This window comes from Cynocephalus volans, chromosome 11, assembly GCF_027409185.1.
Source record: "Cynocephalus volans isolate mCynVol1 chromosome 11, mCynVol1.pri, whole genome shotgun sequence".
In the NCBI taxonomy this organism is placed as follows: Eukaryota; Metazoa; Chordata; class Mammalia; order Dermoptera; family Cynocephalidae; genus Cynocephalus; species Cynocephalus volans.
This window is the reverse complement of record NC_084470.1, coordinates 97,378,386-97,390,401: the sequence shown is the minus strand read 5'-3', so window position 1 is coordinate 97,390,401 and position 12,016 is coordinate 97,378,386. Positions and strand designations below refer to the sequence as shown.

At 42.9% G+C, this 12,016-nt stretch overlaps 1 protein-coding gene across 2 annotated transcripts in view; it reads right to left on the bottom strand.

The window, feature by feature from the left end:
- ACAD9 (acyl-CoA dehydrogenase family member 9) overlaps positions 1-11,070 on the bottom strand; it is a 42,736-nt gene extending 31,666 nt beyond the window's left edge. Inside the window, exons 1-2 of one of the 2 annotated variants that reach the window (XM_063114390.1) lie at positions 10,884-11,070; positions 8,960-9,053 (exon numbers count right to left, since the gene is read on the bottom strand). In XM_063114390.1, coding sequence (XP_062970460.1) covers positions 8,960-9,053; positions 10,884-11,033 — 244 coding nt within the window. In that variant the 5' untranslated portion in view covers positions 11,034-11,070. The remainder of the gene's footprint in view (positions 1-8,959; positions 9,054-10,883) is intronic. The other variant, XM_063114392.1, reaches the window with a different exon arrangement.
- Between the last annotated feature and the right edge of the window lie 946 nt (positions 11,071-12,016).

The following is a 12,016-nucleotide window of genomic DNA, read 5'->3' as shown; positions in this document are numbered from 1 at the left end:
GATAAAACTGCTGTATGACCCAGTTATCCCACTGCTGGGTATATAACCAAAGGAATGGAAATCAATGGAAATCATCATATCAAAGGAATACCTTCACTCCTGTGTTTATTGCAGCACTATTTACAATACCCAAGAGCTGGAACCAGCCTAAATGCCCATCATCGGAAGAGTGGATAAGGAAAATGTGGTATATATATACAATGGAATATTAATCAGCTATAAAAAAGAGTGAAATATTGCCTTTCACAGCAACATGGATGAACGTAGAGAAAATCATATTAAGTGAAATAAGCCAGGCACAGAAAGAGAAATACCATACATTCTCACTCATAAGTGGGAGCTAAAATAATAAACATATAAATAAAATAAAGAAAAATACAACATTCTCAATAATACACTGATCTCTCAAAAGGACAACGGAGGTTACTAGAAGCAGGAAGGGAGGGGAGAAGGAGGAATGGGTAAAGGGCCATGAATAGCAGTGATAGTGTATATTAGTGGATATAATTATTCTGATGTGAGCATCACATATTGCACGAGTATTGATGTTCAACTCTGTACCCAACAGGAATGTACAATCAAGTTTGTTACAATAAAAATAAATAATAAGTTGAAAAAAAAACTAACCAAAAGGATAGCCAAAACAGATCTCTTGATTTTCCTTACAAACCTGTTTCAACGCTATCATTCCCGTCTTAATAAATGAAAGCACTGAGACTTCTGGTCAAGATGGCGGAATAGACAGTCCCTAGCGTCACTCTCTCCCACAAATCAACCGATTTAAACTATAACAACATAACATAAAGTGCATATGGAATGGGGAGACGTCCAGTGGGGGAGGCAGAAGCTCCGCAGAGACCACATGCCCTGCAGGGCCGCCGTCGCACGATCCGGCAGATAGGCTTCACTGCCGCCACCCGGCTCCATTCCCAGCCCAGGCCAGTGCACACAGAGTGGGGAGACGTCTGGCAGGGGAGGCGGAGGCTCTGCAGAAACCACAAACCCTGTAGGGCTGCCACTGCATGATCCAGCAGGTAGGCTTCACTGCAGGCACCCGGCTCCATTCCCAGCCTGGCATAGTGCACTCGGAACAGGGAGACATCTGGCAAGGGAGGTGGGAACTCCACGGGGACAACACTGCTGCCGCGCGATCCAGCAGCCTGGCCCAATGGGTACGGAGCACAGAGACATCCAGCAGGAGAGACAGAAGCTCCGTAGAGTCCACAACCCTGTGCGGGGGCCGCTGCGGTGTGATCCAGCAGCAGGTAGGGTTCACCACTGCCACCCGGCTCCATCCCAAGCCCGGCCTAGCGCACACGGAGCAGGGAGACATCCTGCAAGGGAAGGGGAAGCTCCGCAGAGACCACACGCTCTGCGGTGCCTCTGCGCATCAAAGCAGCCCGGCCCAGAGCGCACAGAAGAGGGAGAAGTCCAGCACAGGAGGTGGAATCTCAGCAGAGACCACACACCCTGCGGTACAACCCCATGATCCAGCAGACCGGCTGAGTCCAAGCTCCCCAGAGAGGTGGCTCCTTGTAGAGGCCCAAGACCCAAGGCAACCACACACGCAAGGCACTAGTGGCCAACTTAGCAGTCACTGAGGTAGCCATACCAAATTGGCAACCACAGCAACATCTTAGTCAGTCAATAGTGTCAAAGCGGTAGACTGTGAAACCCCCTGCCACAATGAATAAACATCAAAAAAAAGATACCAGAAATACGAAAAATAAAGAAAGTACACTACCAAACGATAATAACTCTCAAGCTCTAGATCCTATAGAACAAGAAGCCCTTGAAATGACTGATAAGGAATTTCGAGTGATAACGCTAAGGAAACTGAATGAGATACAAGAAAACTCAGCTAGACATCATGATGAAACAAGGAAAAGTATACAGGACCTGAAAGAAGAAATGTACAAGGAAATCAATGCCCTGGAAAAAAATGTAGCAGAACTTGCCAAACTGAAGAAGGTATTGAGTGAAATAAAAAACACAATGGAGAGTTTAACCAGCAGGCTTGCGGAAGTTGAAGAGAGAACCTCGGAACTTGAAGATGGGCTGTATGAAATAACACAGGCAGACAAATAAAAAGAAAAAAGAATCAAAGGCATTGAAGAAAATCTGAGAGAGATATCAGACAACCTTAAGCGCTCAAATATCCGAGTCACAGGTAATCCAGAAGGGGAGGAAAAAGGAGATTGCATTGAAAACATATTCAACAAAATAGTGGCAGAAAACTTTCCAGGTATAGGAAAAATCACAGATCTTCAGATCCAGGAAGCTCAACGATCTCCAAACGTATTCAACCCAAAAAGGTCTTCTCCAAGACATGTTATAGTCAAATTGGCAAAACTCAAAGACAAAGAGAGAATCTTAAAAGCTGCAAGAGAGAAGCATCAAATCACCTATAAGGGAGCCCCAATCAGACTAACATCAGACTTTTCATCACAAACCCTAAAAGCTAGAAAGGAATGGGATGATATATTCAAAATACTAAAAGACAGAGATTGTCAGCCAAGAATACTCTACCCTACAAGGCTATCCTTCCAAAATGAAGGGCAAACAGTATATTTCTCAGACAAACAAAAATTGCGGGAGTTCACCACCACAGGACCACCCTTACAAGAAATTCTCAAGGGAGTACTGGGTTTGGTTCCTGAAAAATAACTACCACTGCCAGAAAAACTCAAGAAAAATCTAAACCCACTAGTATAATAAAAATGGCATTCATGAAGAGAGAACAAGCAAACAAAAAGGTTATCTAAAACCTAAGGAACCAACAAACACAGAAAACAAACAGTAAATCAGAAAGCAAGGAACAAAAGACACCTAAGAAAACCAAACGATAATCAATAAAATGCTAGGAATAAATCAACACCTTTCAATAACAACTCTTAATGTAAAAGGCTTAAATTCCCCAATCAAAAGACACAGACTGGCTGACTGGATCAAAAAGGAGGACCCAACTATATACTGCCTTCAAGAGACCCACCTCACCCATAAAGACTCACATAAACTAAGAGTGAAAGGATGGAAAAAGATTTACCATGCAAACAGAAAAGAAAAACGAGCTGGAGTAGCTATTCTTATATCTGACAAAATAGACTTTAAACTAAAAACCATAAAAAGAGACAATGAGGGACACTACGTAATGATAAAAGGACTGATCCATCAAGAAGACATAACAATCATAAATATGTATGCACCTAATGTTGGAGCAGCCAGATTTATAAAACAAACTCTATTAGACCTAAAGAAGGAAATAGACACTAATACTATAATAGCAGGGGACCTGAACACCCCACTGTCAATATTGGACAGATCATCTAGGCAAAGAATCAGCAGAGAAACACAAGATCTAAACAATACTCTGGACCGATTGGACTTGGCAGATATCTACAGAACATTCCATCCAATAACCTCAGAATATTCATTCTTCTCATCAACACATGGATCATTCTCCAGGATAGATCACATATTAGGTCACAAATCAAGTCTCAATAAATTCAAAAAAACTGGAATTATCACATGTATTATCTCAGACCACAATGGATTAAAACTAGAAATCAATAACAAATGAAATTCTGGAAAGTATACAAACACATGGAAATTAAACAGCATCCTACTTAATGACATATAGGTCCAAGAAGAAATCAAGCAGGAAATCAAAAAATTTATTGAAACTAATGGAAATAATGATACATCATACCAAAACCTGTGGGATACTGCAAATGCAGTATTAAGGGGGAAATTTATTGCATTAAATGCTCACTTCAGAAGAATGGAAAGATGGCAAGTGAACAGCCTAACACTTCACCTTAAAGAACTAGAAAAACAAGAACAATCCAAACCTAAAGTTAGCAGATGGAAAGATATCATAAAGATCAGAGCAGAACTTAATGAAACTGAAACCCAAAAAACAATACAAAAGACCAATGAATCAAATGGTTGGTTTTTTGAAAAGATAAATAAAATTGACAAACCATTAGCATGGCTAACAAAAAAAGAAGAGAGAAGATTCAAATAACAAAAATTAGAAATGAAAAAGGCGATATTACAACTGATTCATCTGAAATACAAGGAATCATTCAAGACTACTGTAAACTATACGCCAACAAATTTGAAAATCTGGAGGAAATGGATAAATTTCTGGACACACACAAGCTCCCGAAACTGAGCCATGAAGATGTAGAAAATCTGAACAGACCAATAACAATAAAGGAGATTGAAGCTGTTATCAGAAAGCTCCCAACAAAGAAAAGCCCAGGACCAGACGGATTCACAGCAGAATTTTACCAGACATTCAAAGAGGAATTGACACCGATTCTTTACAAACTATTCCAAAAGATTGAAACAGACGCAAATCTCCCAAACTCTTTCTATGAAGCAAACATCATCCTGATTCCAAAACCAGGTAAAGATATAACCAAAAAAGAAAACTACAGGCCGATATCCTTGATGAATATAGATGCAAAAATCCTCACTAAAATACTAGTAAACAGAATACAGCAACACATACATAAAATTATTCACCACGATCAAGTAGGATTCATCCCAAGGATGCAAGGTTGGTTCAATATATGCAAATAAATAAATGTGATACACCATATTAATAAAGTCAAACACAAGGACCATATGATCATCTCTATAGATACTGAAAAAGCATTTGATAAAATTCAGCACTCATTCATGACAAAGACCCTCTATAAGTTAGGTATAGACGGAAAGTATCTCAACATAATTAAAGCCATATATGATAAACTCACTGCCAATATCATCCTGAATGGGGAAAAGCTGAAAGCTTTTCCTTTAAGAACAGGAACTAGACAAGGATGCCCACTCTCACCACTCCTATTCATCATAGTGTTGGAAGTACTAGCCAGAGCAATCAGAGAAGAGAAGGAAATAAAGGGCATCCAGATTGGAAAAGATGAAGTCAAACTGTCCCTGTTTGCCGATGACATGATCCTATACATTGAACAGCCTAAAACCTCTACAAAAAAACTCTTGGAATTGATAAATGATTTCAGCACAGTAGCAGGATACAAAATCAACACACAAAAATCAGTAGCATTTCTTTTCTCCAATAGTGAACATGCAGAAAGAGAAATCAAGAAAGCCTGCCCATTTACAATAGCCACCAAAAAAAATAAAATACTTAGGAATTGAGTTAACCAAGGATGTGAAAAATCTCTTTAATGAGAACTACAAGCCACTGCTGAGAGAAATTAGAGACGATACAAGAAGATGGAAAGATATCCCATGCTCTTGGATTGGAAGAATCAACATAGTGAAAATGTCCATACTACCCAAAGTGATATACAAATTCAATGCAATCCCCATCAAAACTCCAATGACATTTTTCTCAGAAATGGAAAGAACTATCCAGACATTTATATGGAATAACAAGGGCCGAGCCCGTGGCGCAGTTGGTAGAGTGCTGCGCTGGCAGCGCGGCGACGCTCCCGCCGCCGCGGGTTCGGATCCTATATAGGACTGACCGGTGCACTCACTGGCTGAGTACCGGTCACGAAAAAACGACAAAAAAAATAAAATAAAATATATGGAATAACAAAAGACCATGCATAGCCAAAGCAATGCTGAGCAAAAAAAAATAATAAAGCTGGAGGCATAACACTACCTGACTTTAAACTATACTACAAAGCTATAATAACCAAAACAGTATGGTACTGACATAAAAACAGACACACTGATCAATGGAATAGAATAGAGAATTCAGAAATCAACCCACTCACCTACAGCCATCTGATCTTTGACAAAGGCACCAAGCCTATACACTGGGGAAGAGAGTGCCTCTTTAGCAAATGGTGCTGGGAGAACTGGATATCAATATGCAGGAGAATGAAACTAGACCCATACCTTTCACCATACACTAAAGTCAACTCAAAATGGATTAGAGAATTAAATATACACCCTGAAACAATAAAACTTCTTAAAGAAAACATAGGAGAAACACTTCAGGAAGTAGGACTGGACACAGACTTCATGAATATGACCCCAAAAGGGCAACCAAAGGAAAAATAAACAAATGGGATTATATCAAACTACAGAGCTTCTGCACAGCAAAAGAAACAATTAACAGAGTTAAAAGACAACCAACAGAGTGGGAGAAAATATTTGCAAAATATACATCTGACAAAGGATTAATATCCAGAATATACAAGGAACTCAAACAACTTTACAAGAAAAACACAAGCAACCCAATTAAAAAATGGGCAAAAGAGCTAAGTAGGCATTTCTCTAAGGAAGATATACAAATGGCCAACAGACAAATGAAAAGATGCTCAACATCACTCAGCATCCAGGAAATGCAAATCAAAACTACACTGAGATACCATCTCACCCAGTTAGGATGGCTAAAATCCAAGACTCTGAATGATAAATGCTGGCGAGGTTGCAGAGAAAAAGGAACTCTCATACATTGTTGGTGGGACTGCAAAATGGTGCAGCCTCTACTGAAAATGGTATGGAGGTTCCTCAAACAATTATAGATAGGTCTACCATATGACCCAGCTATCCCACTGCGGGGAATATACTCAGAGAAATGGAATCATGAAATCGAAGGTATACCTATTCCCCAATGTTCATTGCAGCACTCTTTACAATAGCCAAGAGTTGGAACCACCCAAATGTCCATCATCGGATGAGTGGATATGGAAAATGTGGTATATCTACACAATGGAATACTACTCAGCTATAAAAAAGAATGAAATACTGCCATTTGCAACAACACGGATGGACCTTGAGAGAATTATATTAAGTGAAACAAGTCAGGCACAGAAAGAGAAATACCACATGTTCTCACTGATTGGTGGGAGATAAAAATACATAAATAAATTCTCACACACACACACACACACACACACACACACACACACACACACACACACACACACACAAAAGCCGGGGGGAGGAAAGAAGACCTAACAATTACAATTCCTTGAAGTTGACACGACAAACAAACAGAAAGGACATTGTTGGGTGGGAGTGGGGAGAGGGAGGAGGGAGGGAGGTTTCGGTAATGGGCCACAATAATCAACCACATTGTATATCAACAAAATAAAATTTTAAAAAAAAATAAATAATTGAAAGCACTATTCTCCCAGTTGATCAAGGTGCAGACCTAGATTCCTCCCTCTTCCTAGTCTGCCCATCCCCCAACACACCCCTCACACCCCCCTGGAATACACCTGCACCGCTGCTGCCTTTGCCCAGTGGCCGTCCCCTGAAATCATTCAGAAGCTTCTTAATCCTTCTCCTTCCCTTCTACTCTTTCCTGTTTCCAATCAATTCTTCACCCAACAGCTGTTGATTTTCTTAAAATACAAATCAGATTTGATCATCCCTATCTAAAATCATCAATGGCTTTTTCTTTATCTTAAGTAAAAGTAGCAAAAGTTTCAATAAAAGAACAGAAACAAAAGAACTAAAAAAGGATAAGAATAGGAAGATACCACCAGAACAAAACCAGAAACAAGTATTTCTTTTTTTTTTTTTAAAAGATGACCGGCAAGGGGATCTTAACCCTTGACTTGGTGTTGTCAGCACCACGCTCACCCAGTGAGCCAACCGGCCATCCCTACTTGGGATCCGAACCCGTGGCCTTGCTGTTATCAGCACCGCACTCTCCCGAGTGAGCCACAGGCCGGTCCAGAAACAAGTATTTCTAAATAACAAATGATATTTATACACAACTAAGCAACTTTTAAAACTCGTCACATAATAACAGTTAGTGCTGTAGGGCAGTACTTCTCAAAGTGTGTCCTGGGGACCTGAGATGCTTCCACAGGGTCCATGGGGTCAAAACTATTTGAAAATTTGATTTGCCTTTTTAATCCTAATTCTCTCAAGAATGTACAGTGGACTTTCCCAGAGGCTATAAAATATACATCACAGATTAAACGCAGAAGCAGATACGAGAATTCAGCTGTTTTTTAATAAGCCAAACATTAAAGATTAACTTGTAAAACAATGCCACTCTTTCCATTAATTTTATTTTTGTTTTGTAAATACTGTTTATGTTAACATGTAATGGGCTTATCATTATATTTAAATGAACTCATAGGGCCGGCCTGTGGCTCACTCGGGAGAGTGTGGTGCTGATGACACCAAGGCCACGGGTTCGGATCCCACATAGGGCTGGCCGGTTGCTCACTGGCTGAGCGTGGTGCTGACAACACCAAGTCAAGGGTTAAGATCCCCTTACCGGTCATCTTTAAAAATAAATAAATAAATAAATAAATAAATAAATGAACTCATACATGAACACAGTATTTTTAAAATTTCTCAAGTTCATTTTCTAACAGGGCAAATATTGACAGATAGAACCCACATAAACAAAAGCTCTTGGGATGCTCAGTGTTGGGGAAGCTGCTGTCATTCTACCATCACTGACTGACCTCTCCAGAGGTCCCTCAGAAGGGGCAGCTGCCCCCACTAAGGGTTGACCAACCTCTCCGAGCAAGGGACCCTGTGGGCTACAGGCTGCAGCTGCTCCACAAACCACTACTGGTTCATGATAAGCTAAGTACAGAAATTGAGACTCAACCTTTAGAAATATTTACAGCAATCTTCTACTGCCACAACCACCAACATATGATCCATGTGCTTGTACTGGTGTACATCCTTGGCTTTGTTTCATCTCATTTTTCTGCTTATTCATTTTTACTGTATCTCGCACAGTGGTAATCTGCAACAGTTTGAAAATGTTTAAAAGTGGTCCTTCACCATGAATACAAAAAGCAGCACTGAACTACATGTCTTTTAATTAAATAGCAATTAGGGTGATCCCTAAAGGAAAATATTATGAGTAGCAACTATTTCTCCCTCATTAATGACACTCATGACAGCTTCCCCTACATATACCAACTCTAATACGAATATCAACACTATACCCCTTAAAATGGAAATCGGCAATGATTAATAAAACCATACATACCCTCTTCAGTGAAGAATTTTTCCACGGGTCCCACAAACTGATTGATTTCATTAAGTTCTTCCTGGCTAACTTCTGGAAATGGGAAAACTTCTTTCTAAAAATGATAAACATTTACTAAAAATTTAATTTGCAGCAATCCCCCAGGACAGAAATACCAGGTAAAAGAAAAGGAAAAAGATGTGCTAGATTCCACATCTGGCCAGCAGGACATCACTCACTGGTGGAATCAGAAACCAAACCTCAGGGGAATACTTATTCTATTCTATGGAATAAGATGTTGACTGATTCTAGAATTGCAGTAAAGCTAATTGACAGCTTTAAAAAACAACAACAAAAAAAAAAACATAAAACAAAGCAAGCAAGGAGGCAAACCTCAGAAGGTGCTTCTGACATAGGAACTGTGTGTTAGAATCCACGACCTAGGTTTGTCTTCATCCCGAGCTCGCCAAGTTCGTTCCTGATTTTGCTCAGCTTTCCTTGTCAATGACAAGCAATGACGACTGTTTCACAAAACAAGCAGCCATGGACTGACATTTAGAAGCCCTGGGTCTGGTGCTTCATTTCCTCTCACTAATTGTGTGGCCTTCGCCACCCCAAGCTTCCACTTTCTCACCCATCACATGGAGGTCATCCCTCACTTTCATGACTGTCAGCGACAGGCCTGAGTGATGGGGGTTCTAGATCCAGTAGAGAGTGAACAACTGATGGCGTTGAGGAGAAAGGAGAGAACTACCCCTGAACAGGCCTTGGGTCCAAGGACGTGGTTAGCCTTTGCTAGGAGTAGACAGTTCATCCACAGCAACAGAGAGTGTAGATGATCTGGGCATGCATGGGGAGAGGAGAGTAGATGTGGCAGTGGAAGTTCTCCTCTGACTGCAAGGATTTTCTCAGTGAAATGGGAAGCAAAGCTGAGAGTGAGGGCAGGGCGGGTGGTGCCAGAAATTTAGATTGAAAACAGTATGAAAGATTTGAGCTCTTTCTTCACCACACTGCGAGGAGGCATGAGGTCCCAGGACAGAGCACCACACAGCCCCAGGTTCCGGCAAAAATGGCTTCCCACACTCTAAGACCTAGCTCTGCACTTCCTAACAGGGCAAACTACGCTTACTCTGAGTCTCAGCTTCTGCATCTGTAATGCTGCTTAAAGGGTCAGATGACAACCTAAAAAGAGTGTTCTAAAGAGAAGCCAGGGAATAACTCCTTCTGTGATATAGAATCAGCCAACATTTCTGCGAAGTTCAAAGCACAGAACCTCTAGGAGGAGGTGAGTACAGGGAGGTGAAGTGACTACCCAAGGTCACAAGGCTACGAAGTGTTCTACTGCATAGTATTTTAGTTTAAAAAGAATTCGCGCACACTATGTATCTCATTGGGGCTCTACATCACTAGCTCCATATTAAAGCTGAAAAAACTGAGAGTCAAAGTCACAGAGCCAAGGTCAAATCCAAGTCTTCCAACTCAAAGAAGGTGATGAGTACTTAACAATCTGGCTGTAAGACGCCCAGAAGGAATGAGGTAGGGAAGGCACCTTGGAGCCAGATTCCTGAGGAGCCTGAATGGCAGGGCGAGGCGCTAGGGCTCAGCTGCGGAAAGAAGAAGGTGACAGAAGAGCGGCACGGTGTGAGTTGCGTTTAGGAATCACAGAGGAAGCCCCGTACATTTCGGGGCCAGGATCGCTGCGGGTTGCTTAGGGATCACCTCGCATAGGCTTTCCTAAACTGCCCTGACAAGAATGACCTGCAACACCACATTTCCCAGGGCCCCGTGCCCTGGAAAGGCTCCAGTGGGACTCAGGAATCTGCAGTTTTAGCATGCACCAGACCTCGGGAGTTTGGGGCCTCTGACAAAGCTCGACCTCGGCCTTGCCTGCTAAGGACGAAAAGCCGGAGGCAGAAAGCAAGGGTCGGCGCAGGGCTCGCGTTACCGTCTCTATTTTGCCCAGGAAGAGTTCCTTGGCGAAAGCTCGGCTCCGCGGACTGGTGCGCAGCGGGCGCCGGCTCGCGGGAAAAGCCACCAGGGACCGGAGGGCACGCGCCCCCACCGCCATGCGCAGGAAGAGTCCGACGCCGTTCATGCTGCCGGAGCGGCTCAAGAGACTGCCACCACCTCCGACTCGGCGCCTCAGTGCGCCTGCTCGACGCCTCCAGATGACACCACCGGCCGACACCGTCCGCCGGCCCCATTGCGCTTGCGCGGCCTCCGGCCATGCCAAAGCCGGACTAATGGGGTAGCCGCCCCCACCTCCTGCTCGGCGCCTCAGCACGTGTAACAGTGCGCGCCGCCTGATGACGCCACGGGCCTTTACCGGCCCCATTGCGCTCGCGCGGCCTCCCGCCCGGGAGGTTGGTGGGATTGGGCCGCTGATGTTTTGGGTCGTTGGTGCTGCTGTAAAAGAGGTGTTTTTTTGTTGTTGCTTTTTTCCCTCCAAATACCAGCGGTTGTTTCCATAAATGCTAGCTCTAAAGAGTTTCCTAGATGCATGGGGACGTAAAGCGGCGACCCAGCTGCCTCCACTCGGCTCCCTCCTGACACATGCAACAACGAGAAAGTGAGAAAACTAAAGAAAAGCAAAGGAATGGGGGGAAATTCACGGTGTTGGTTATCTCCGGAGGGCAGCTCACAGTAATGTTCCATTTAGTAAATGGACGGTGGGTCTCGTAGCTTACATGCACATTGCATATTTTTTTTTTGGAAGAGGAAAAGAAAAGGGATGTTCTACCAGGGAGAGGGCTGGATAAAACTCCGTCACCGCTATTTCTGGGAAACACAACATTAGAAGGCAGGTGGAGGAAGAGAAGCTGCTCAGGGAGCTGAGGTGTGGGGACTGTTAGGTGGGATGAGTCGGGAGAGGCGATAGTGGCCCGGGGAGGAGGGCCCTGCATCCCCTGGCACCACACAGCCCAGCCATGCCCTGAACGTAACAGGTCGGGGTTCTCTAACGGTCTTCAGCCAGCCTCCTCCAGGAAGAATGCTCTCCTATCCTTACCCCCTCGTTGTCCTTTTACCCTGTCTATAGTATTTACCGCAGCGTTGGAAAATGTTCCCTGTCTCCATCGT